General features: G+C 36.7%; 3 protein-coding genes, 1 long non-coding RNA gene and 1 other non-coding gene across 6 annotated transcripts in view; 1 reads left to right on the top strand and 4 right to left on the bottom strand.

Annotated features, from left to right (window-relative positions):
* Nucleotides 1–6,546, bottom strand: part of LOC132130793 (angiomotin-like) — a 48,306-nt gene extending 41,760 nt beyond the window's left edge. Inside the window, exons 1-3 of one of the 2 annotated variants that reach the window (XM_059542605.1) lie at nucleotides 6,518–6,546; nucleotides 6,091–6,218; nucleotides 4,912–4,962 (exon numbers count right to left, since the gene is read on the bottom strand). In XM_059542605.1, coding sequence (XP_059398588.1) covers nucleotides 4,912–4,962; nucleotides 6,091–6,178 — 139 coding nt within the window. In that variant the 5' untranslated portion in view covers nucleotides 6,179–6,218; nucleotides 6,518–6,546. Of the gene's footprint in view, nucleotides 1–4,911; nucleotides 4,963–6,090; nucleotides 6,219–6,358; nucleotides 6,492–6,517 lie in introns of those variants that run through there. The other variant, XM_059542606.1, reaches the window with a different exon arrangement.
* A 4,548-nt stretch (nucleotides 6,547–11,094) lies between these two features.
* LOC132130067 (phosphoglycerate kinase 1) lies at nucleotides 11,095–18,324 on the bottom strand. The gene is made up of 10 exons (XM_059541690.1): nucleotides 18,150–18,324; nucleotides 16,856–16,906; nucleotides 16,206–16,361; nucleotides 15,828–15,972; nucleotides 14,914–15,017; nucleotides 14,681–14,800; nucleotides 13,629–13,743; nucleotides 13,023–13,202; nucleotides 12,755–12,932; nucleotides 11,095–11,849 (listed from the first exon to the last, which is right to left on the bottom strand). The coding sequence occupies exons 1-10, from the start codon at nucleotides 18,212–18,214 to the stop codon at nucleotides 11,710–11,712; spliced, it is 1,254 nt and encodes a 417-aa protein (XP_059397673.1). The 5' UTR covers nucleotides 18,215–18,324; the 3' UTR covers nucleotides 11,095–11,709.
* On the bottom strand, nucleotides 13,798–14,674 carry LOC132130068 (uncharacterized). The gene is made up of 2 exons (XR_009428665.1): nucleotides 14,344–14,674; nucleotides 13,798–14,241 (listed from the first exon to the last, which is right to left on the bottom strand). It is a non-coding gene; the product is annotated as an uncharacterized LOC132130068 (long non-coding RNA).
* Nucleotides 18,325–19,763: 1,439 nt separating the features above from the next.
* Nucleotides 19,764–20,949, bottom strand: LOC132130342 (cytochrome c oxidase subunit 7B, mitochondrial-like). Its single transcript, XM_059542026.1, has 3 exons — nucleotides 20,751–20,949; nucleotides 20,082–20,203; nucleotides 19,764–19,997 (listed from the first exon to the last, which is right to left on the bottom strand). Exons 1-3 carry the CDS (start codon nucleotides 20,932–20,934, stop codon nucleotides 19,920–19,922), a joined length of 384 nt encoding a protein of 127 aa, XP_059398009.1. The 5' UTR covers nucleotides 20,935–20,949; the 3' UTR covers nucleotides 19,764–19,919.
* A 252-nt stretch (nucleotides 20,950–21,201) lies between these two features.
* trnal-caa (transfer RNA leucine (anticodon CAA)) lies at nucleotides 21,202–21,312 on the top strand. Its single transcript has 2 exons — nucleotides 21,202–21,239; nucleotides 21,267–21,312. It is a non-coding gene; the product is annotated as a tRNA-Leu (tRNA).
* The last annotated feature ends 4,302 nt before the right edge of the window (nucleotides 21,313–25,614 follow it).

Below are 25,614 nucleotides of genomic sequence, written 5' to 3' on the forward strand. Positions count from 1 at the left end.
AAAAAATGCTGTTGATATAAGTACGATAATTGTAACCTAATGTAAAACAAACAAATAAATTAATAATTCTCTCACTCTCTTTCTCTCTCTCCCTCTTGCCTTCTCACTCTCTTACCCCCCTGGCTGAGCTGCTGTCCTAGGCGGCTGCCTAGTTCACCTATAGGCACGCGCCGGCCCTGTATATACACAACAACATAACTGATGATACAGTTTTAGCAAAAGGTCAGTCTTCAGTCAACCAGATGACAAAAACTCTCCATTTCGGTTTGACAAAGATCGAAACATAAGGCATTATATACCTCATTTAACCATCTGGAGTCGAATCACTGTCTGGCTTGTGGTGGCTTCCACCTCTTCCTGAAATTTTAAATGACACATCCAGCTTAAGCAATTCATGGCCCAGATATGAGTTAATGGCGAGACAATGTACCTCGCCCATGTGTCTGAAAATTAGTGACACATTCCACCACAGAAGTGTCTGACTTCACTGCCCTGAAGAAAGCAGGTATACATCATGTAGGGGCATTGGGTTACACAAGACACTGTCAATGATACAACTTTGTAAATTAGCATTAGGGACGCAACTATTTTAATAATACATTAATTAGGCTTTTTAAATTTCATTAGGTTTTTCTTTGATTAATCCAAGGGCTGATTTGAATTTGATTCAGTTTATATGTTTCTTTCTTTCTTTCTTGTATTTGTATTTATTTATTTTAATTTGAAAATGTGACCTGGACACGCATTTACGAGACCAATTAAAAATGAGAACATTCTTTACAAAAATACTTCAACCTGCCTTATTACCCTAGTGCTATTCATTTGAATCATTTTGAAACCTGAATGCTTATAAATAAAGACATATTACAAAAAATTACAATTATATCAGGCAGTTTTCAGTTCACAGTCAGTTTGAAAAGAGTTGCTAATATTAATTACATAATGTCCACCAACAGAGGACCTTAATCGTAGGATTACCATTTAACATTTTGCACTGCTGACAATACCGCATGGAAGAGGCTTTTGTTAAGCCTTGTAATCACTGTTTTACACATTCAGTTAATTTATTTTACTTTATTTTTGCAATGCAACCAAGCAAAATGTCTTTTCATGGGTGTTTTTGTGTTATATGGACACAGCAGATTTCATCGAGGGGGACAGGAGATGCGGTGTTCTCAGTTGGACACAACGTAATTGTAAAACTTAAGGACTGCAGGCTTTTTGAACTTACAAAAAGCTCAGTGGAAGAGTCAATTGGTGATTTGGAGGCAAGCAGGACTTTGGCCTCTCTGAAAAAAAAAACCCCAAGGGAGGCAGGGGGCAAAGGAAGTGAGGGATGGAAAGAGATGGAGAGGAGGGAAAAGCGAAAGAGAGCTGACATTCCTGCACTGTGAGTCAATGCCGCTAGGCACTTTTCTGGCAATTGTTCACTACCTTTACAACAAAAATCAAAGGCTTTCCATGGCTATGTTCAGATAACAGGAAGAGAGAGGAGACCATCCGAATAATGAGCATCCAGCTAATAAAGCTGTGGGTTCATTCTGGAAGTGCGACGAACATTTCTTGGAATGTCGTCCATGGCTACCCCAGTAACCCTTTTGGAAATCCTAGTAAACAAGACCTCCCTACATTCAGAGGGAGCACTTAAATGCAAAGCACTCAATGAAAGCATTATGAGGCAGGGCCAGTACTCCTGCTAGCAATGGTTAATTAGTAAAGGGCAATTAGTTTCACCTAATAAAGCCTGAGTGTTCCTCATAACTTGGCCTCTTGCTTTGATTTCCAATAACACATGACTGCATTCCTGCCCTAAGTAGTGTGCATATCTGTGTCCTGCTCCCCCTCAGCCCTGGACAGCATTCCTCAGAAGAGTGGGGTGACATCCATCAGCAGGGCCTCTAATGATCCCCATGAAGCCTATTTCATTAAGCTACTTAACATAAATTACAATGGAAAAGTACATAGGTTTGACAGCTAAAATGAATGAATTTAAGAATCTGTTTTGGAAATATTTTCCTTTTCAACAATCAGTTAGCATATAGGCTACCCTAAATATTGCTCCAGCAGGACAAATATACTTTTTAAAAGCTTATACTCATTAATAGACTCATTAATACACGAAGCGTTCATGCATGTCTTCAGGCCCTATGGAGCAGGTTGACTTGTAGCAAACATGTCAGCACTGCGCATGTCATATCGTTCTATCTACAAAGTAACAGCAATACAGCTTTCTCATTCACCGCAAGAGGATGCAAACCATGAAAAGTCTGCATTTTCAACAACTAGCTAATAAAACGTCTTTATATTTTCAAAGCACGAAAACCTTAAAACTTTTAAACAAGAATAAGCCTCATATTTAAATTCGCTAAAATATGTTTTGGTGAGTTTTTTGCAGGCCTACTTCAATAACTATCCCTGTGATTCGATTTAAATAATAACCGTTTACATGAATAATCTGCAAAATGTATTTACCTTTGTAAGTTTTCGCCAAGTCCCGCTTTATTTCGATCTGCCGCCGGTTTTGTGCGTCCTATGTTTTAAATCCGTTACAAGTTGTTGTGTTGAATCCAAAGCTTCGACAACGCTTCACAGATCTTTAAACTCGTCAATCCAATGGGTTTTTCCGATAATGTTTAAACTTTTCTTCACATAAAACGCGTTCCCTCTTCTTCCCCGTGTCATTTTTTTGAGCTGGTGAAATGTGTTTTCCACTAGAAGTGTGCTGTGAGGGGAAGGATAGGTCTGCCCTCCTCTTCGGGCGAACTGTGAACTGAAGTCGCCGCTGCAGCGAAATTACTAACAAATTCAATAGTTGTGGAAAGAAAAAAAACTGTTCCCGTTTGCAGAGAACTATAAGGGAATCAAAGGGAATTTTTTGAAGTCTTTGAGTTGTTTGTCGATTGTTCCTGTTCTTCTGTTGGCTTTGAGGAACGTCGCTCAAGCAAGAAAATGACAAAAAGCTTTTGTTTGTCTTTAAGATTAGGATCCTGTCAAAGCACAGCAATGACTTCAGAGCAAAATGATTGAAGAGATAAAATTCTTTCTTTTTACCACATGAAATATTTGTCTATGATAAATCTCTTAAGCATTAACGTTAAAATAAATTAAAATGATGACTAATGATTGCTAACTTTATTTTGGCATACTTATAGTCAGAGCTAGTAATTGATTACAGGTCATCTGGATTACGTAATCAGATTCCAAAGATTAAGTAAACCTACTTGAAATTAGATTAAATTACATTTTAAAACACTCATAATAACACTAGTTACTTTCTTATTTATTCACACAATAGCAACAAATTATTCATAATTTATTTATTCTCCCTAATTCTTTTTTTCATCTTTTAAGTTTTCCTTCGTAAAACAGCCTTATACATTCAGAAATGTACCTAAACAGTTTTGCAGACATTCACACAAAGACCAAGTCAATAATACTTACACAGAAAAATTTAGAGGGCACAGCAATTGATCACTGGGTTTACAAAAATCATTTCAATTTTAAGATGTTTGTTTTCTCAACATTTTAACATTGCGTCAGATACTGCTGAACACTCAATTATCACTCAGTAGGTTACTTAGCCATGCATTACTATGTGTTTGGAAAGCTTTTTCCTTTCAAATTCATAATAATTTCTTATTTACAATAATGCAGAGCCAAAGCTCTTTCACCTACTGCATTTACTTGAATTACACCTGAGATTTTAAAATAAATATTTTAATGATCAAATCTGCATGTTCACTGGTCACATGACATGAACCCCTGCAGTTCCCTCATGAACCCCAGTTTAGAAACCTGTAATGTTTGTAATGTTTAATTCACTCCATATTCTTAATAACAATTAATATATTTTCTTTACCTATGTATTTATATATCAATACGGCACATGATTATCCTATTTAAATCAATGTGATAAACAAGTTAGGTCAAAAGTAATCTAAAAGTAGTCTGATTATTACCTAACATGTATAACATAATGGATTACGTTACTAACAACAATTTCTGTCATGTAACTGGAAATCAGTAATGGAAGTAATCTACCCAGCTTTGAATTTATAGTAAACAAGCTCACCAGCAAAAGTAGACCAGCAGTTGACTACTTTAAAAGTTATATATCAATAGCCTATGTTAATATATCCTGCATATGTGACCAAAAAAATTACTTTAATGTATTTAACATTTTGGAAAAAGCCTGTATGTTGCCAAATATATTTTAAAAGATGATGTACATTTTACCCAATAATTATATTACTACAACTGCTGGACAGTCCAATTTTGATGAATGCGGAGTCATATAGCGTTCCATTGTACCACCTTTGTTATCAGTACAGTTTAATTGTAACAAATTGATTTGAATAACTCAAATAGGTTGCTATATTAATCTTACATAATTTAATGGCATATAGCTGTAAAATATAAAGACAAAATATCATCCCATAGTTTTGAAAACCAAAACAGTGAATTTAACATGCACACACAAAATTGCTTTAGTGTATTATTGTTAATATTTCTTTGTAGTAACCGGACAGCTAATATCTAATGGCTTCATTTGCAAAAGCTAAATGATAATGGCATGACATCAGTGCTTAAAAATGCCTTTCTACTAAATAAACATAGCACACCCTATAATGCCTCTATCCTTTCTTGCATTCTAAGATGAATAGCTTGAAGTAATAGTAAATGTCCAATGGATGTGTTTATTTTGGGGTTTTGAATACAACAAAGGAAAAGGATTGATACAAACAGGCCCAAACCTGTACAATAAATATATTACCAGTACTTACCATACAGAAAACGATATGACCAAAAAAAAAAAGAGATTTCAACAATTATTCATGCAAACTAATTCACATATATGCAGCGAATCATGGTTAAAAGTGTTTTTTAGTTTATAAAAAAAAAAAGTCTTACCTAAAACTGAACCAGTGACTTCTAAAAGGTCTAATCCAGAAACTCCATTTTCTGGGAAGACATAAATATGTAAAACTATGTTTATATACTCTATTAATATTATGAGAAGCAACCATGAAAAAAACAATCATATTGATGAGTATATAGTATAGAACAAATACAGAGCATACTATAGAAATATAATGGTATCACAATCAGTGTTGGGCTCGTTACTCAAAAAATTTAATTTATTACTCTTTATAGTTACTCCTTTCAAAAGTAATATTATTAATTTATTTATTACTTTCTGGCAAATGCACTACTTTTCCTTCACACCACACACAAATTTTAACTGTGTTTTTTCCCCATAAAATTCTTCTGAAATGTTACTAACAATATATTTCTGCCTCATTATTTGAACAAAATCTACATTGGATCGCAGTCAGAAGTTAATACAAACACTCAATGGTGATTGTTATGTGTAGCTTGAAGCTAACTGTAGCTATAATTTCTCGGTTACCAATATATGATTATATTTAATGATGTATTTTATCAAAAGATATCACATACATTCATAGGATTTTTAATAATAGTAATATTAAATGTATATCGGGATCAGAGGGATGTGGGTGGCCAAGCCATGTGATGCCAGTGTAAAGTAATATATACAGAGTAAAGCCACAACTTCCAAATCTGTGTTCAGATCACTTTTTCTCCTGAGAAAATCAGTGTAATGGTAATATTTCCATCCCCCGAATGTAAGCGTTTCCTTATTCCAAGCTTTCCTGATGCAAATTATTCAAATAAATCTAGGAATTATTGGATTTTAAAATAGTGGGGTTGAGGCATCAAAAGTAACTGTAACTGTTATGATGATAACTGTAATGTTATTATTGAAAACTTATTAGTAATTAGTTATATACTACTAGTTACTGCAAAAAGTAATAGTATCACTGTAACTAGTTACTAGTAAATAGTCACTGGCCAACACTGATCACAAAGACATAAAGGTCAGAGTCAATCTCAGCAGAACATAAGGGTTGAAAACTGTAACTGAGCGCCCTCTTGTGATGGAGCCAAGTTTAACAAAGAATAAAAACGATTACTTAAACTAAAATACAAAATATCTATTGTCTTTTGATTTAAAAGTTTTTGTGATGTTGTAACTCTTCAGTGTTCGATGAAAATGAATCACCTCACCCACAAAACTCTGCGCATATTGAGGAAACCCAATATGCTTTATCCATGTGGACACTTGGTCTGGGCCCCAGTCCTCGATTGAAATCATGCTTGCATTATTTTACACTCTCCTTCAGTAACGTTGCTTCCTTGAAAATTAACATCACACAAGCAATGAATATAAGCATACAAACAACAAACAATTCACTAACATAAAGTTCTCGACTTCAGGCTATTTACTAAAGTTGTGGGTTGAAGTGACGTATGTATAAAATTCTATGAAACCCACTTCATTAGATCAGTGCACATGTACAGTAAGCTATCTTCCACAGCTGTGTGTTGTAAGAAAGAGACGCTCACATAAGTCTTTACTGTCTTTTCGTTGTTCGCGTGTGCACGGTCCTATAAAACAGATTACTGCGGCTAAAGAGAACAAAACTTATTTTACCTTAATCCCAAAAACAGCCCCGCACTTTTTCGCTCACAATTTTGTCGTGCTGAATAACTCATTCACACCTCAGCAGGTGAGGGCGGAGCTACGGCAATATCTGTGTATTGTGGGAAATGTAGTCTAGAATCTACGACCCCCAACAACAACATAAATCTCTACAACAGAACATTAAGTATTATTTCCAGATTAATTTAGAATCCGAAATAAAGAAAGTTTGGTATAGTAGCCAACAGCTGTTTTTGTCTCACTTAATAGAAAGGATGTATATAGATAAGGTGAGCCACTTTTTGTTAAACTTAATATTTAGATTTTTTTTTCTTTTCTTCTAACTATTGTCTTTGTTAACTCTTTTTTTATTTCAACATATTATCAAGCAAACGCATTCAACAACATATTTAACAAACCCCAAAACATATAGTCTAGACTATGAGTGAAACTGTACACAATTCATTAGTAAGACTGATTTGTAAAACTTTTTTCTGCCTTTTTTCTATAAACACCTTAAACAAACAATTTTAAAGCTTTGTACTCTGCACCTACTTTTTTCCTCCTCTCATCCTTTTTTCCACTCCAGAATCAACTTCATGCCTTGCCTTATACATATATATATATATATATATATATATATATATATATATATATATATATATATACAACCCGAATTCCGGAAAAGTTGGGACGTTTTTTAAATTTTAATAAAATGAAAACTAAAAGACTTTCAAATCACATGAGCCAATATTTTATTCACAATAGAACATAGATAACATAGCAAATGTTTAACTGAGAAAGTTAACAATTTTATGCACAAAATGAGCTCATTTCAATTTTGATTTCTGCTACAGGTCTCAAAATAGTTGGGACGGGGCATGTTTACCATGGTGTAGCATCTCCTTTTCTTTTCAAAACAGTTTGAAGACGTCTGGGCATTGAGGCTATGAGTTGCTGGAGTTTTGCTGTTGGAATTTGATCCCATTCTTGCCTTATATAGATTTCCAGCTGCTGAAGAGTTTGTGGTCGTCTTTGACGTATTTTTCGTTTAATGATGCGCCAAATGTTCTCTATAGGTGAAAGATCTGGACTGCAGGCAGGCCAGGTTAGCACCTGGACTCTTCTACGACGAAGCCATGCTGTTGTTATAGCTGCAGTATGTGGTTTTGCATTGTCCTGCTGAAATAAACAAGGCCTTCCCTGAAATAGACGTTGTTTGGAGGGAAGCATATGTTGCTCTAAAACCTTTATATACCTTTCAGCATTCACAGAGCCTTCCAAAACATGCAAGCTGCCCATACCGTATGCACTTATGCACCCCCATACCATCAGAGATGCTGGCTTTTGAACTGAACGCTGATAACATGCTGGAAGGTCTCCCTCCTCTTTAGCCCGGAGGACACGGCGTCCGTGATTTCCAACAAGAATGTCAAATTTGTACTCGTCTGACCATAAAACACTATTCCACTTTGAAATAGTCAATTTTAAAAGAGCCTTGGCCCACAGGACACGACGGCGCTTCTGGACCATGTTCACATATGGCTTCCTTTTTGCATGATAGAGCTTTAGTTGGCATCTGCTGATGGCACGGCGGATTGTGTTTACCGACAGTGGTTTCTGAAAGTATTCCTGGGCCCATTTAGTAATGTCATTGACACAATCATGCCGATGAGTGATGCAGTGTCTTCTGAGAGCCCGAAGACCACGGGCATCCAATAAAGGTCTCCGGCCTTGTCCCTTACGCACAGAGATTTCTCCAGTTTCTCTGAATCTTGCGATGATGTTATGCACTGTAGATGATGAGATTTGCAAAGCCTTTGCAATTTGACGTTGAGGAACATTGTTTTTAAAGTTTTCCACAATTTTTTTACGCAGTCTTTCACAGATTGGAGAGCCTCTGCCCATCTTTACTTCTGAGAGACTCTGCGTCTCTAAGACAAAGCTTTTATAGCTTATCATGTTACAGACCTGATATCAATTAACTTTATTAATCACTAGATGTTCTCCCAGCTGAATCTTTTCAAAACTGCTTGCTTTTTGAGCCATTTGTTGCCCCCGTGCCAACTTTTTTGAGACCTGTAGCAGGCATTAAATTTTAATTAATTTAAAATTTTAGAGCTAATTAAGTGGATAAAAGTGTAAAATTTCTCAGTTTAAACATTTGCTACGTTATCTATGTTCTATTGTGAATAAAATATTGGCTCATGTGATTTGAAATTCCTTTAGTTTTCATTTTATTAAAATTTAAAAAACGTCCCAACTTTTCCGGAATTCGGGTTGTATATTATTTGCATTTTAATCCATGTTAACTGCAGTTACAAATAATATGAGTGTTGTCATAATAATATTTGATTATAGTTAGTAACCAACCTTTCAAACTAGAAATAAATATCTTAATGTCTAAAGAGCTTACTACCGTTCACGATAATGAGTCCTTCTTTGAGGTGTCAAGCACAACACAAACACCAGTGTCATATTGCATCAGCTAAAACTACTTCATCATTTAAAAAAGTGTCACATTTAGTTAGTTCACCCAAAAATTTAAATTAGGCTGTGTTTTACTCACCAGAGGCATCTTCTTCTTTCAGAAGATTCCAGTCGGAGTTATATTAAAAATAGTCTTTGATCTTTCAAGCTGTTTAATGCCACTTAGCGGGTGTTGCATTGCTTTAGTCCAAAAGAAGTTAAATAAAAAGTGCCCATCCATAAAAAAAAAGTGCCTCGCACGGCTTTGCGGGGTGAACAAAGGCCTCCTGTGGCTAATCGATGCATTTTCGTAAGAAAAATGTCCATATTCAAAACAGAATAATCACTTTAATGTAGCTTTTGTCAACAGTTGTACGCGGACGCAGCTCTGGGAGGATGATGTATGAGGTTTTTAATATAACTCCAACTGGATTCATCATAAATTATAATGTTGTGGAAAAGTTGCACACAGACTGAAGTAGTTTAAGTCTTTGGTTCTTTTAATTGCGATGATTTTGGCTCACATTTAACAAAAACCCACCAATTCACTCTCAACAAATTAGAATATGGTGACATGCCAATCAGCTAATCAACTCAACACACCTGCAGAGGTTTCCTAAGCCTTCAAAATGGTCTCTCAGTTTGGTTCACTAGGCTACACAGTCATGGGGAAGACTGCTGACCTGACAGTTGTCCAGAAGACAATCATTGACACCCTTCACAAGGAGGGTAAGCCACAAACATTCATTGCCAAAGAAGCTGGCTGTTCACAGAGTGCTGTATCCAAGCATGTTAACAGAGAGTTGAGTGGAAGGAAAAAGTGTGGAAGAAAAAGATGCACGACCAACCAAGAGAACCGCATCCTTATGAGGATTGTCAAGCAAAATCAAGAATTTGAGTGAACTTCACAAGGAATGGACTGAGGCAGGGGTCAAGGCATCAAGATCCACCACACCACACACAGATGTGTCAAGGAATTTCCTGAACCACAGACAACGTCAGAGGCATCTTAAGTGGGCTAAGGAGAAGAACTGGACTGTTGCCCAGTGGTCCAAAGTCCTCTTTTCAGATGAGAGCAAGTTTTGTATTTCATTTGGAAACCAAGGTCCTAGAGTCTGGAGGAAGGCTGGAGAAGATCATAGCTCAAGTTGCTTGAAGTCCAGTATTAAGTTTTCACAGTCTGTGATCATTTGGGGTGCAATGTCATCTGCTGGTGTTGGTCCATTGTGTTTTTTTGAAAACCAAAGTCACTGCAACCTTTACCAAGAAATTTTGGAGCCCTTTATGCTTCCTTCTGCTGAGTCTGACCAGCTTTTTGAAGTTTTATTTTCCAGCAGGATTTGGCTCTTGCAGACACTGCCAAAAGCACCAAAAGTTGGTTAAATGACCATGGTGTTGGTGTGCTTGACTGGCCAGCAAACTCACCAGACCTGAACCCCAGAGAGAATCTATGGAGTATTGTCAAGAGGAAAATGAGAAATAAGAGACCAAAAAATGCAGATGAGATGAATTCCACTGTCAAAGAAAAAACCTGGGCTTCCATACAACCTCAGCAGTACCACAAACTGATCACCTCCATGCCACGCCGAATTGAGGCAGTAATTAAAGCAAAAAGAGCCTCTACCAAGTATTGAGTACATGTATAGTAAATGAACAAACTTTCCAGAAGGCCAACAATTCACTAAAAATGTTTTTTTTTTTAATTGGTCTTATGAAGTATTCTAATTTGTTAAATGTGAGCCAAAATAATCACAATTAAAAGAGCCAAAGACTTAAACTACTTCAGTCTGTGTGAACTGAATTTATTTAGTACACGAGTTTCACAATTTGAGTTGAATTACTGAAATTAACTTTTCCACAACATTCTAATTTATTGAGATGCACCTGTACATCAAGAGCTGTGCAATAACGTGCACTAATGTTTATGTTACATTATTTTGTGTGTACTAGATCTACGTATATGTAGTGGGCGATAATATAGTTTATATTATTCATTGATATGTGCTAGTGGCAATTTGTAAATATGCTCATGGTTGTTTTCTGGTAACTTCCATCTCTCATAATAGCACACTGGGTGCAGACAAAAAAAAAACCCAAAAAAAAGACAAAGCAAAAGAAACAAGGTTTTATTTTGATTTTTATTATTATTATTTTCATTCTTACTCCACGACAGGTTGCCTGGGTCTAACAATTAGCCCATCATAATAATTCCAGTGCGGAACATTTATCTCATAAGCTGCAGATCAAGGATGACAAGTGCAATATGGGGGAGGAAAGTGTCTACAGTATTACAGATACTCAACATCTGTGGGGAGGCCACAAATATCAAATATAAACTTTAGAATTACAACACAATGATTACACTATGCACACATTCAGACTATAAACGGACACATTAACACTTAAGCAGATAAAACAAATGACCCATCTCTCCAATAACAACTGTAACAAGAACAGCCATTACTGCGACTGTCAACCTTTCACTCATAATGAATGAAAACATCTTGAATGAGAAACGCTTTAGGCTATTTGATAGAAGGAAAGCAAATGGATGATCTGAATGTGCATGAGTCAGAGAGTCTAACACAGCATACAGTTAGCCGTCTATAGAGAGTGGAGCAGTTGTCATGTGCATCCCGACAGGTGATAGAACGCTAAACAAACGCAGAGTGAGTAAAGATGACTGCTTCTTGGGAGATGAGCACCCAACCTCTGGCAGAAAAGTTTCAGAGCAATTATGCGTTGCTGAGGGCATCAACACCAGGCAACACTTTACCCTCCAGCAGCTCCAGACTGGCTCCACCTCCTGTGCTCACATGACTGACCTTGTCTTCTGTGTCCCACTTGGCACAGCAGGTTGCGGTGTCTCCCCCACCTGAATTTAAAGAAATAAAGATTAGTATAGTTTATTATAGAAGTCGACCGACATGTAAATAAATAATATTGCACTGTATAATTTGAAATTAAGGATTTAAAGTTGCTGGCTCTTGCATGGATACTTGTGTGAAATGTCATGCACAGGGTACAAGCATTTTATGCAGGACATATGCACAAGATCTCACAGCTAGATTCGCTAAGATTTCTGGCATTAAAATGTTCATTAGGTATTTAAAAACTTGATTAAAATGTGTATTTACTGACAACATAGGAATAAAGAATTACAGCATTTGCCTTTCAATTATTAGACCGAACTGTTATACAAAGACGGCAAACTAATGAAGATAGAATGGGAGCTCATGTGCATCTCAACTCAGAAGCTGAAAAAAGTGAAAGTGAAGTGACATTCAGCCAGGTATGGTGACCCATACTCAGAATTTGTGCTCTGCATTTAACCCATCCAAAATGCACACACACAGAGCAGTGAACACACACACACACACACACACACACTGTGAGCACACACCCGGAGCAGTGGGCAGCCATTTATGCCGCGGTGCCCGGGGAGCAGTTGGGGGTTCGATGCCTTGCTCAAGGGCACCTAAGTCGTGGTATTGAAGGTGGAGAGAGAACTGTACATGCACTCCCCCCACCCACAATTCCTGCCGGCCCCGGACTCGAACTCACAACCTTTTGATTGGGAGTCCGACTCTCTAACCATTAGGCCACGACTTCCCCATAAATAAAAGTCCCACTTATCCGGCGATGCAGAGAATTAAAAATGGCCAAATATCGGCTGATATTATTACCCCTAGCCATATATCGGTCAACCACCAATTTATTAGATATGTGCCATCACGTGCATTTCAGTCAAGAACTTAAACTATGGAATTAAAATCTTGCCAATAATGGTGATGCAGCCATTTTTGGTCGCTTCCACAACTTCGTCCATCAAGTTCTTGGTTCCACGAGAGAAGTTGTCCCACTCAAACACACCAACAGGTCCATTCCACACAATCTGCTTGGCTCTGGCTACAGCCTCTGCATAGAGCTTTGAGCTCTCAGGACCACAGTCTAGACCCTGGATAGAAAGAGAACCATTTCTAGTTCACTTCAGAGGAAACAGAGAAGATCATACAGCTCGAAGCCATCTAACATTTGTCTGGCTTACCATCCAGCCTGCTGGAATACCATCGGCTACTGATGCAGTCCCTGTTGTCGCCTTCTCATCAAACTTGTCTGCAGTGACGAAGTCAACAGGAAGTGTGATCTTCACACCATTCTTTTCAGCCTTAGCCATGAGGTCTTTCACAATATTGGCACCCTCTTCGTCATACAGGGAATTGCCAATCTGAGCACAACAAGTGAAGTGTATTTTAAGATTCAAGGGGTTTTATAATATACTCCGGAAGGTTTATGGATAAACAAATGGATAACCTCAACTTTTTGTTCCAAAAACACTTTCAAGGTATGTAAGGAGCAATAGAAACTTATTCTGTGGACATAACACGCTCTGGGGCTGGTTAGGCTCCAGGGCTAGTTTATTTCAGAGGTTTATTTGCTATTACTACCCATTGATCGCACATAGGGTTCCAAAACCCTGTTCACCCATCATGGTGTGTGATATGAGAATTCATATACATATAAATACATTTCTTCTTTATTATTTTGCAATGGGACATTTTATATATGCATTTCCATAATACACTAATAATGTAAAAAAAAACGCAGATGGCCACATTAGTTTGCAGTTTATATAACGCTTCAAGCCACTCACCTCCATGTTTTTGAGAACCTTGAGGAAAGTAAAGGCCATTCCCCCACCAATGATCATCTCATTCACCTTGTCCAACATGTTGTTGATCAGCTGAATCTTATCTTTGACCTTGGCCCTGTATGATCAAAGCAACAATCATTCAAACAAAGCCTTTTTAATCAAATACTCATTTTTAAATTGAAATCTTTATGGGATGAAACTGAGAAGCTTCCGCCTCTGAGAAATTGCAGGAAGTGCCCTAGAACTGTTTATTTATGAGACAAAAGTTTAAGGCTTGCTGTGCATTGCAGTACAGCTTATCAGTGGGTCAACTCCCTCAGTGAACTTTGTTATTGGGACAAACCCCAGGCACAGACTGCTTTATTCACAATTGCAAATGAGCCAATGAATGTGCAGGGGTTTATGCTTTCAGGGAAGAAAAAATAAGACCGTATGTGTGTAAGCTGTGAAATGGCCTGGACTATGAATTCTGAAAGTCATTTGCATTGAACCTTCCATTTCCACAAGAAAACTTGGTTCAGATCGTTGCTGATCTGGTTTAAATGAGTTTCATCATTGCATCCTGCATAGTTGCATCACAGAGGTTTCACCATTTCCCAAACAGGACATGAAACTAGAAATCAACAAATGTTTAAATGAACACAGTTCTTTCTACAACCAGATTTGGGAGGAGAGTCTAAAAGAAGCATAGAGCAAGAAGGATATTGTCACGTACTGTTGCATAAGAGGATAAACTCATCTATTCCTGGACTGTCACTGTTGCTTTCTGAAGTATTTTTCAAGTGGGAGAAGACAGATGCTAGAAAAGCATCTCACATGATATCTTCCATTATATCTGGTGAACATTTAGTTGTTTAGAAGTTCAGTATACTTCTGGTGAACTCTGTAAAACTCCTAAAGCCTTTCCTTTGATCATGGACACTATCTTGCAAGACCATGCAAGGTCTTTTGGTTTTTAATAACTACACCCAATTAAAACCTATCCTTCTCAAACAAAACAGTGTTCAGAACTAAAATATAAGCTATCAAAGTACTTTATCATTAACACTTACCCTCCGAGAATTGCCAAGAAAGGCCTCTGTGGTTTCTCAAGGGCCATTGCAAAGTAGTCCAACTCTTTCTTCATCAGAAAACCAGCTGCTTTCTGAGGGAGATTCACTCCAACCATGGAGCTAGTGTGAGACATTAGACATTAAGTTAAAAAAAATTTGACTTGGAAAAAACATTTAACAGTCTAAACGTGATCATTTCTATTTTTCTATCACTGTTTCATGTAATAGAGCACCTGTGAGCTCTGTGCGCAGTTCCAAAGGCATCGTTGATGTAGACATCTCCCAGCTTGGATAGGGAGGCTCGGAAAGAATCGATTTCCGCCTGACTTGCTTTGGTCTGAAAACAGGAATCAAAATCACTTATAGGTCACATGTCACTTGAAGAATAAAAAAAACATTAAAGCTGAACTGTGTGAAGTCTCTAAAAAAAAATGTAATCTGAAATTTTTGGCATTAAAAGGAACACCCCACTTTTTTTGAAAATAGGCTCATTTTAAAACTCCCCAAGAGTTAAACAGTTGAGTTTTACCGTTTTCCAATCCATTCAGCTAATCTCCAGGTCTGGCGTTAGCACTTTTAGCTTAGTTAATCATAGATCATTGAATCTGATTAGATTGTTAGCATTGCTCAAAAATGACCAAAGAGCTTCTATATTTTTCCTATTTAAAACTTGACTCTTCTGTAGTTCGCTTTGCTGATTAATTGTGACAATGTTTACTTTACGGTGTTTATAATTTAATGCATTGTAACTGATTTTTTTAATTAGCAACTAGAAGTAATAAAGCATATACATTTCAAAATAAGAGTCTCGTTGTATTTTGGACTTGTTTATAATTTAAAGTTGCATTCGGCATAAAATCTTTTTTTTTCTGGATAGCTGTGGCATTTAATATATGGTATGGTATTTAATTCAATGTAACCTCTTGTGGCTTCTCTTTAGGCCAACTTGAAGGTGTGCTCCATCCTGTTTAATTATCAAAAGAATCTAATTATCAAAAGAATGTATTATTTATTTAGAGATTATGTGGAATCTGTTCTGTATATGGACTGTATTAATTTCCATTAATTTAGTCTTCCATTTGATTATAAAAACCCTGTAAGATGACCAAGCATTTTCTGCAGGGCCACTTATGCAGAGCACACCAACCTTGTTACCCGATGCATCTTTGCCTTTCCCCTCCTCAGCCACATGGAACCGCAGGTTCTCCAGCAGAATGACAGAACCTGCAGCTGGCTCTGCACAGGCTTTCTCCACATCTGGACCCACACAGTCCTTCAGGAACTGAACGTCTCTTCATAGACAAATTAAACAGCAAGGTTGGTGGAGAAGCAATAAGCTGAATTATGTATGCAACGCTATTAAGATGTCAGCTTGAGAATGATTTTCTACCATACATTTCTTATGTTTATGCAGTAAAGTTATATAACATCATTGCTGTCAAACAGATGTAGCTTGAAGGTTTATATTATTTATAACTGATGGTGTAGTATATGTAGGTAAGAAGTCTGCATTGAACTCTCTTACTTTCCCAGCAGGTTCTTGAGTTCTGCAACCACAGGCTCCAGAGAGTACTTGTCTGGCATGGGGACTCCATCAGGCCGACCCAAGTGGCTCATCAGGATGACAGCTTTGGCCCCGTTATCTAAACAATACTGGATTGATGGGACTGCAGCCTTGATTCTGATGAGAGTGTGTATATATATATATATATATATATATATATATATATATATATATATATAATTAGTTACAAATTCTGTAGAACATGACCATCTTGTCTTTCAACAACGAGTCAGTTCTTTATCAAAATAAATAATAAAAGAATATACATTTTGTAAATCACAAATTTATATTTTTACACAAACAGTATTTCAAACCAAATAATCTTTTAAATAGTATTGTTGACATTATATAAACTAATATTTATTAGGTTTTAAACACTTAATTTCTTTGTTATAATCGTAATTACAATTTATTAGTTATTTAATATTTAACAAGAATAAATTGACATGAATGAATGATAATTTAGAACAATTTATAAACAAAACGGTGGGTCTGTTTTAATGATAAGAACATTGCAATTTTTCAACAGGATGAGAAAGAACCATTATTGGCTACTAGATAAAAAAAAAAAAAAAAAAGTAAAAATGTTAAATCAGTAATATCCATCTCACCTCTGGTTATTTGTTATCGTCTTGTCCTTCATAGGGACGTTGAAGTCAACCCTATAAGTGACAAAGAAAAATAAACTGAACTATTATGGAATTAGCTACAGAGAATGTCATGGTTTATTGTAATGATTAGATTGCTCATTCATATTTGGAAAATAAAAAAAGTTCCAGAAAATTCATTTGAAGTAAGCTGACACATTAAAAATATCCTCATCTCAGTGCTAATTAAAAGTCATTTATTGCTATTCATTCTTTAATAGCCATTTATCCCTTTAGTTTATATTATGACCACTAAATTGTTTAATAAAAATATACATATTAATAAGGTATTTTAATGAATAAAAGGATTGTATAATGTCAATAATAACAACTAAATCTATAACTATCTAATCAGGAGTACCATACTGCTGCGCGTTCACGCGGTCTCCATGACTACAGTGGATTACGTAATACTATAAAGGCCCAGAAGCATTCAGATGTATTCATGGAAGAGTCACTGCTATAGATGCAGTTGCATCGTCTAATGTAATATTATTAATATGATATTAGACAATATTATTGCCGTTTGGAACATAACAGCGGACGTTGTAAGAGCACAGGCCACTAAAACTGTAGGAATGTATACCGATTCATCGTGAAACACTTTAAATAGCTGCTAATTACTTATTCAAAATTATACACCATTTGGATATTTATATATGGGTGAAAAATTGCTCAATAAATCGGCAGACTGTGGGCGGGGCAGGTTTGTCGACCACTAAATGAACGTGCATACTGGTATAAACCCGCCAGCACACGTAAAAGACTTAAAATGTGATGTGAAAATTGGTTGTCAGTATAACAAAATAACAAAAATAAAGTGACCAGAAGCTCCCTGACCATTTGACATTTGTAGATGGGTGTTGTCATTTCACCAAGACATCTTCACAGCGTCTATGGGATCTTATTGTGTCAGACGTTTAAAGATCTGCATGCATTTTTTTTAATACAACAAGAGTTATGACAGATATTAGAGGATCTGCATTCTGCACGTGCTTTTGGTGTATCTGCCATCCGGCACGTATCTGGAATCCCTAAAACGTGACGCATGGCAGATACACTTCCGGTTATCTATGACTGAACTCGCGCGGCGTTCTTTCGCATATAACCTTGAGCGATGCCAAAAAAAAATTCAAGCTAAATTTGTATGACCACATTAAGCCAGACAGCATATCCCAGATAAATGGAGAGCACGTGCATCGTGAAATATCGTTAGTAAGTAATATAACGGAATGTGCCGTTGACAATTCATACTCACCTCATGATCACGCGCTTGCCTTTCACATCAACCTTGTCCAAAGTGAGTTTGTTTGACAGAGACATTTTGGTTGAGGATTTGCAGCAAATCTCTCCTTAGCTGGTGAGGTGCAATGCTGGGTAACGTTAGGTTGGTTCCCGAATGAGAGAGTGACCTTAACTTGATGCTGATACACACAGTGTGGGCGGGGCTAATCGAGCTATGCTGTTTTAAATGTAGCGCTCATTGGACATGCTTGCTGTCAATCAAAATGCCTAACTGAGCACAAAGGATGTTAGACAAAGTTGACAGAATGCGTTGCAATGTTACTGCCCCCTATCTAGAGACCCTACGCTCCTGATTTAAAATATTAGAACTTATCTCGGTATTATTTTTGCACTTTTGGTTGTTTTAGTAATTTAGCGTTTGTATTATGGGGGTCAAGGACTGATGTTGGTGTTTGGTGAACGTACATTTAATAGATGATCCCATCACATAATGCTCTTATCCACATTTTAGTCCCGCGCTTTATAGGAAAGAATCATTTTCCAATGTCAGAATTAATTATTTTAATTCTGTTAAATGTATTAAATACCCAGTCAAGCAAGTAATTTAAAGAATACCATTAAGGCAAAATAACTTATTCACTCTGTTAGTTATGTGTACATTATTCTTCTATTACTTCATTCACCTATTAAATTTTCTATTACACCTATATATTTTTGATGTTGTAAAAAATAAAAAAAGACTTGAGAGTCCTTTTAAATCACTCAACAACATCATACTGTAATAAAAAATAATAAAGAAAAATGTTCTGAACGTAGTTCAATATAACAAAACAAGAAAGGGTATAAATAAATAAATGTACATGAATGTTAAAGTGAGGACGATTCTAGAACAGGGGTGTCCAAAACGGTTCCTGGAGAGCCACTATCCAGCTAAATTGATCTTAAACCCTTATTAAACACACCTGAACCAGCTAATCAAGGACTTCACTCACTAGAAACCTCCAGGCAAGTGTGTTGGAGTCATCTATAATCTGTAGTATTGTGGCCCTCCAGGGCCAGGATTGGACACCCTGTTCTAGAGAAGCTGAGTGAAGACTAACAGGTGTATACTACGAGGAAATAGTATCTTGTCAAAAATCCTGATTCATGTAAAAATTACCCAAACTCCCCTGCTTCATGTCACAATAATTTTAGTTCATTTTTTATATATATATATTTTATATATATATTTTTCATTTTCTTTAATAAAAAATAAATCAAGATTATTCCAATATACAAAACACTTCCTTTCTTTGCATCCTTCGGGGCGGAGATGAGACACGAGAAAAGGAAATGAATACGCACAAATAAAAAATTAGAAGCATCCAGAGAAAGTTGATGATCAGTGGCACGGAATGTGAAACCAAACCTATAACCCAGAGTTTGTTCAGCGAGCTTCATGTTACAGCAATTGAGCTTAGAGTTTTATCCTCACAAAACTGACTTTCAAAATTTATATAAAAGTTTATTTGGTGGTACAGTATATAAAGCTGATGTAAAATTTAAAACGTGCTACTGATGTAAGATCAAATCTGACCTTAACTCAATAACAACACATTTTAGCATTAAGTTAACCAGATGACAAATCTTAAGATTTATATTTAATTTATTACATTTTTACAGACATGCCAAGACAGCAAACAAGATTGGATAAGGTGAAAAGTCTCCATTTGCAAAATGGGGAAAAAAAATCAAATTGTCATTTAGAAACCATTAGCATTCGCTCCACAAAGGGGATATGCATTCATTCCTCCTGCCATGGCTTGGGCTGCACCTTGCCTACAGGTGACAGGTTCCATGCAATGCCTGTTGATGTGACCACCTGCAAAGAGTGTACAAAATCACATCACATACACAACATAGAAATTAGATAAATAATTAGGTACTAGAATTACTAGTCACTTACATATGCCCAAACAGCTGTGCAAAATGTGGCCCCAGCAATCAGCAGAGGAGGTCCATACTTAGCATGAAATTCAGTAGACATATCAGACTTTTGTCTCACAGCCACCTGACGGGCACTTTGGCCTATTGTTGAAGAAAAAAAATCAAGTTAACATATGCTTTAACAGATCACTCGTTGCATTAATGAAGAACTGTCAAAAACTTAGACTCATTGGATTTATAAAAGACATTTCTAATGCAAAACCATTGACCTTTTTGTAATTTACATGAATGTGAGTTTGCAGCTAATAGACAAACTTTTCTGAAGACATGTTTTTTCATTTTGATTTTATACTCATAAATGATTCTATTATATCTATCTATAAGACAAATTCTTGCAACCAGCGGGAGTAATATTACAATTTTTAGATAAACTATATGAGCCGTATTTGATGTCAGACAGGTTTTAAACCCTCATATTGCAAATAAATGAAAATACAAACATGTCTTTAAAGGAGAAATGTGACAATATATTTAATTATAAGCTACAACGTAGCGAACTACATTAAAACTAACTTAGCATTAGCATACAGGACAATAACAGCCTGTTTATTGGCGATTATTGTAACAGATACGGTTCACTAATACGTGAAATAAAACAGTCTGTCCTTGAATAATATATTTAACTTACCGCTGAGGTTCAGGGCAGCCTTGGCGAAACGATACATGGTTATATCTCGGTACAACCAGCTGCTCGTGCTAATACCCTTGAACTGAATGGCAGAAACAAAATGGCTGAGGTGAAATGAGCGAGCGATGCGTGCGCGCGTGCACGCGAGGGGATCGCAAAAGACGATCAGCGGTAGATTCAACATAACGTAAAATTGAAATGTTACACTAAAACAAACAAACTAAAATAGTTTAAGGTTATGTGATTTATGGTTAGCCTATAAGGGATTATACTATTAAGTATACATGCGTTGAAATATTTACATTTTCTTCTCTATAAGGAAACATCACTGTTGTTTTACATGTGTTAACATTGTTAAACAGTAAACGCCGGTTGTTTGGTCTTAACTGTGCACAGCACGTGTATACATACATTAAGTAAATTTGAATTTCTCGCAATTTCTGCTAGTAGTGTCAGGATGGCCGAGTGGTCTAAGGCGCCAGACTCAAGGGCTGATCCCTTCCGTCGAATCGGGTATTCTGGTCTCCGAATGGAGGCGTGGGTTCGAATCCCACTTCTGACACATACTTTTATTTTATTTTTTTTATTATTATACTTGAACTAGAGATAATAAAAATGTTATCAGATATCTCCAACGTAAAAAACAATTTTACACAGGACTGCTCCCAAAATTAGAGGAGAACGTTAATTACTTAAAGGGATAGTTCACCCAAAAATCTAAATTATGTCATTAATAACTCAACCTTATGTAGTTCCAAACCCGTGAGACCTCCGTTTATCTTCGGAAAACAGTTTAAGATATTTTAGATTTAGTCCGAGAGCTCTCAGTCCCTCCATTGAAGCTGTGTGTACGGTATACTGTCCGTGTCCAGAAAGGTAAGAACAACATCATCAAAGTAGTCCGAGACATCAGAGGGTCAATTAGAATTTTTTGAAGCATCGAAAATACATTTTGGTCCAAAAATAGCAAAAATTACGACTTTATTCAGCATTGTCTTCTCTTCCGTGTCTGTTGTGAGAGAGAGTTCAGAACAAAGCAGTTTGTGATATCCGGTTCGCGAACGATTCATTCGATGTAACCGGATCTTTTTGAACCAATTCACCAAATCGAACTGAATCGTTTTAAATGGTTCGCGTCTCCAATACGCATTAATCCACAAATGACTTAAGCTGTTAACTTTTTTAATGTGGCTGACACTCCCTCTGAGTTCAAACAAACCAATATCCCAGAGTAATTCATTTACTCAAATGGTACACTGACTGAACTGCTGTGAAGAGAGAACTGAAGATAAACACTGAGCCGAGCCAGATAACGAACAAAAGATTGACTCGTTCACGAGTCAAGAAGCGTTTCTGTCAGACGCGTCCGATTCGAAAACCGAGGAGCTGATGATACTGCGCATGTGTGATTCAGTGTGAAACAGACCGACACACAGAGCGTCTGAACCGAACTGATTCTTTTGGTGATTGATTCTGAACTGATTCTGTGCTAATGTTATTAACGCGGGTAAACCGAAGGCTGAATCAAGGGCAATCATCGCCAATGACGCCATTACGTTGAGCGCAAAAGAACCGGTGAACCTTTTTCTTCAACCGGTTTATTGAATCAAACTGTCCGAAAGAAGTACTGGTGATCCGAAAACCGATGCAACCGGTTTTTGACTTGAGAATGAGTCAGTCTGTTGTTCGTTATCTGGCTCAGCTCGGTGTTCATCTTCAGTTCTCTCTTCACAGCAGTTCAGTCAGTGTACTGTTTGAGTAAATGAATTACTCGGGGTGTACTGTTCTCGCTGAGGTGTAACGGTCCGTGTACCTTCGTATAATTCGTTTTTTAATTTAATATTGAAATCTGAAAAATGAAAAAACTGAACGTTTTTCTTTTTTTCATTTGTCCAAACAAAACGAAAAATTAAGACTTTGGCTTCGTTTTTTCGTTTTTACGTTCAGGGACAGAAAACGAATAAATAACTTGAATATCCGATCCCTACATGTGGGCGGTAATGAAACGCCCCCCTCCGCTGATTGGTCAACCAAACATTACAACATAATGATAGTCCTAAAAACATAATAAGAGTCCTACGGATTCTTAACGTGTTTATTTCTACTACATTTTATCTCTATCTCTTCATCAAACAGCCAGATCAAAGAATAGCTTGACACAAACCATACAGAGGCAGAGCCTTTTGGTCCTTTGGCACACGGCTGCTTTATTATAGTATCCACGTTTATCAAAATCTGTCGGGCAAAGCTGTGCGCCTCTTGTAGCGAAGTGCAGACCGCTTTCAGTTTATGTGAACATCTAGTTATAACTTTTGTTTTAGACAATATGCTGCATTTTGAACTATGAGGGAACTTAAATAAAATGACAGATATGAATAGAAATTAGCACATCTATTATTTATTACTGTGGGAGGAGACTGGCCAGCAACCAGTTTCAGGTGTAGATGGTTAGTTCTATCATTAAGATCGCATAAAGGGTTCTTGCAGCAATAGGTGGTGGTTTTTCCGCAGTTCTGGCGTGTGTCTGTTGTGCTCAACGTGCAGCCTCCGTACCCTTTCATAGGCTGATTATTTAAGAGGTTTATTCTCTGTCTGGGAAATGAGGCAGACAAACATTTATTGCTGCGGTACCTTCAATGGGCTGATGGCCGTGTTGGAATGCTGAATAACGTACCTTTTATCAATCATGTTTGGGGATTGAGAGCTGAGATTGGGGGCAGACCAGCCACTGTTTCTTGTATATTTTAGATTTGTATTGTGGTTTGTTATTGTTATTTGATATTGATTTTGATCTTAAATGTTATTTGTCATTTGTTTTGTTTTCTTTGGTACTGCTCTCCTCTTTTGTGTGTTCCAGTGGTCAGAGGCTTTGTACAGGGCCGGGCCTGCATCTACACTAGACCTCCTTCGGTGTGGGTGATTTGGGTGGTGTGACACTGCTGTGTGGTGTGTACTGGAAGTTGGCATTGAAATAGTGACTTAAAGGTTACTACTTATTTGCAGTGTATGCTGTGGGGTTTCTTCTGTCTTCTGTCTCTTACAGGTGGTAGGAAGTCCACAAGAGCAGGCCCGACCCTCTTGCAGTCTTGAGGAGAGCCAATTCCAACTTCTGTGAATGTTATTAACTGTTTTTAACATTTGATTGTTCTATTGGAACAATAAAATTGTTACCCTTCGTTACAAACTACATTTGTTGTCCATAATCCGTATTGTGACCCCTAGAGGGCTCCTCCTGCCTTAAATAAGGAGGTGGCGTAGTCCGCTTATATTTACTACACTACATTACTTTTCTATTTTGATTTTTATTCATAAAGCAAATTTCAGAAACCATTGGTTGTTATCCCAAATGTTTACCTTATGCTGTGTTCAGTGGCGCCCCCAGAAAATTTTAACAGGGGTGGCCAGATGAGGCCACAGTAAATCTTGGGGTGGCACACCAAAATAAAGAGAAAATAATTAAGGGTTTCCAATATTGACCAAAAAAATGGTATTTCTGGGATTTTATCGATAACAATAAATAGACAATAATGTCACTTTAATTGTGCTGATATCTTATTTCTAATTGTGCTGACAGATGACTCAATTTTTTATTTTTACCTTTACACCATTTTTTCTAGAAGTGTGCACCATCTTTTAGGTCAAATACTTGCATTTTGGCTGTTACCAAGCAAATGCAATCAGTATCAACAAAAATGATCTTTGCAATGCAGAGAAAACAGAAGCTGCATCTGAAGTGCCATTGAGATGTTTTTACACATTGTTTAATGCAGCTCTGTGGGACATGGTAACTTGAGCCCGCAGTTATAAATTAATAAATAATGTTCTGATATTTTAAAAATAAAACATTGAAAACTGATGTTTGAAATTATTTAAAAAATAAGAAGGTACCGTAAATATGAAATTAAAACCAGCAGTAGGTGGCAGTGAGTCACTGTTAATAAGTGAGTCATTGCGATTGAACCGAATCATTTAAACGGTTGATTTATTCAGGAACGAATCACTGTCATGTTGCTCAGAGACGCAAAACAGTGTTTGGAATGATTTTTGTTTGAACTGTTGTATAAAAGCAATGTCACACTTGTAATTATGCTGACTTTTAGAGAAAAATGTAACTCTTCGTGTGATAATAACTATATGAAATTATATAAACTATATAGATCTATAAATATTCTGCCCCATATCTTGAAAAATGTGATAATTCTAAATTTCCAGTGAAAGAACGCACTACAAATGCGTATGCGAACCAGTCTAGACCATCTAGACGTATGTGCACACTCTGTGTTTTGTTTGGACGGGGGAGGGCGACGGGGGGAGGACTACTCCGGTGGTGCCAATCTACGATCTTTTTTGGTGGCTGCAGCATGTGCTGCATTTTTATTTATTTTTTCCCCCACTTCTTAAACTATTACGAATTTACATTCTGCATTTAAATTTATAGTAGGTTACACACTGAAAATCATCCTAGGGGTGGCCACAGGGGTGGCCAGAGTTTATTCAGTGGTGGCCGTGGCCACCCCTGGCCACCCCTTGGGGGCGCCCCTGGCTGTGTTCCAGACAACGCGGATACAATATAATATTTTTATTATATTATATTGCATTATACGAATAAGATTATACTTTACATAATAATAACAATAATAATAATAATAATTATTATTATTATATAACCGAGAGAGAGAGAGAGAGAGAGAGAGACAGACAGAGAGAGAGACATTATTTTGGGGTCCAATAGGTTGCTGGTTTTCGTGCAAGTCAGCAAGTCATTTATAGATTATCAATGTATAATTTTGAAGTATATTTCCTACATTATGTGTATTTTAATTTTTTCTGCCTTTTTAAATTTTTTCATTTATGAATTCATTTA

This window comes from Carassius carassius, chromosome 47 (genome assembly GCF_963082965.1).
Source record: "Carassius carassius chromosome 47, fCarCar2.1, whole genome shotgun sequence".
Classification (NCBI taxonomy): Eukaryota; Metazoa; Chordata; class Actinopteri; order Cypriniformes; family Cyprinidae; genus Carassius; species Carassius carassius.

Coding starts and splice junctions, on each gene's coding strand:
- LOC132130067 (XM_059541690.1), bottom strand. CDS start 18,214: ATGTCTCTGTCAAACAAACTCACTTTGGACAAGGTTGATGTGAAAGGC. Junction 16,362..16,855: donor ACGATAACAAATAACCAGAG/GTGAGATGGATA, acceptor CACTCTCATCAG/AATCAAGGCTGCAGTCCCAT. Junction 15,973..16,205: donor CTCAAGAACCTGCTGGGAAA/GTAAGAGAGTTC, acceptor TTGTCTATGAAG/AGACGTTCAGTTCCTGAAGG.
- LOC132130342 (XM_059542026.1), bottom strand. CDS start 20,934: ATGTTGAATCTACCGCTGATCGTCTTTTGCGATCCCCTCGCGTGCACG. Junction 20,204..20,750: donor GGCTGCCCTGAACCTCAGCG/GTAAGTTAAATA, acceptor CTTCAACAATAG/GCCAAAGTGCCCGTCAGGTG. Junction 19,998..20,081: donor GCACAGCTGTTTGGGCATAT/GTAAGTGACTAG, acceptor CACTCTTTGCAG/GTGGTCACATCAACAGGCAT.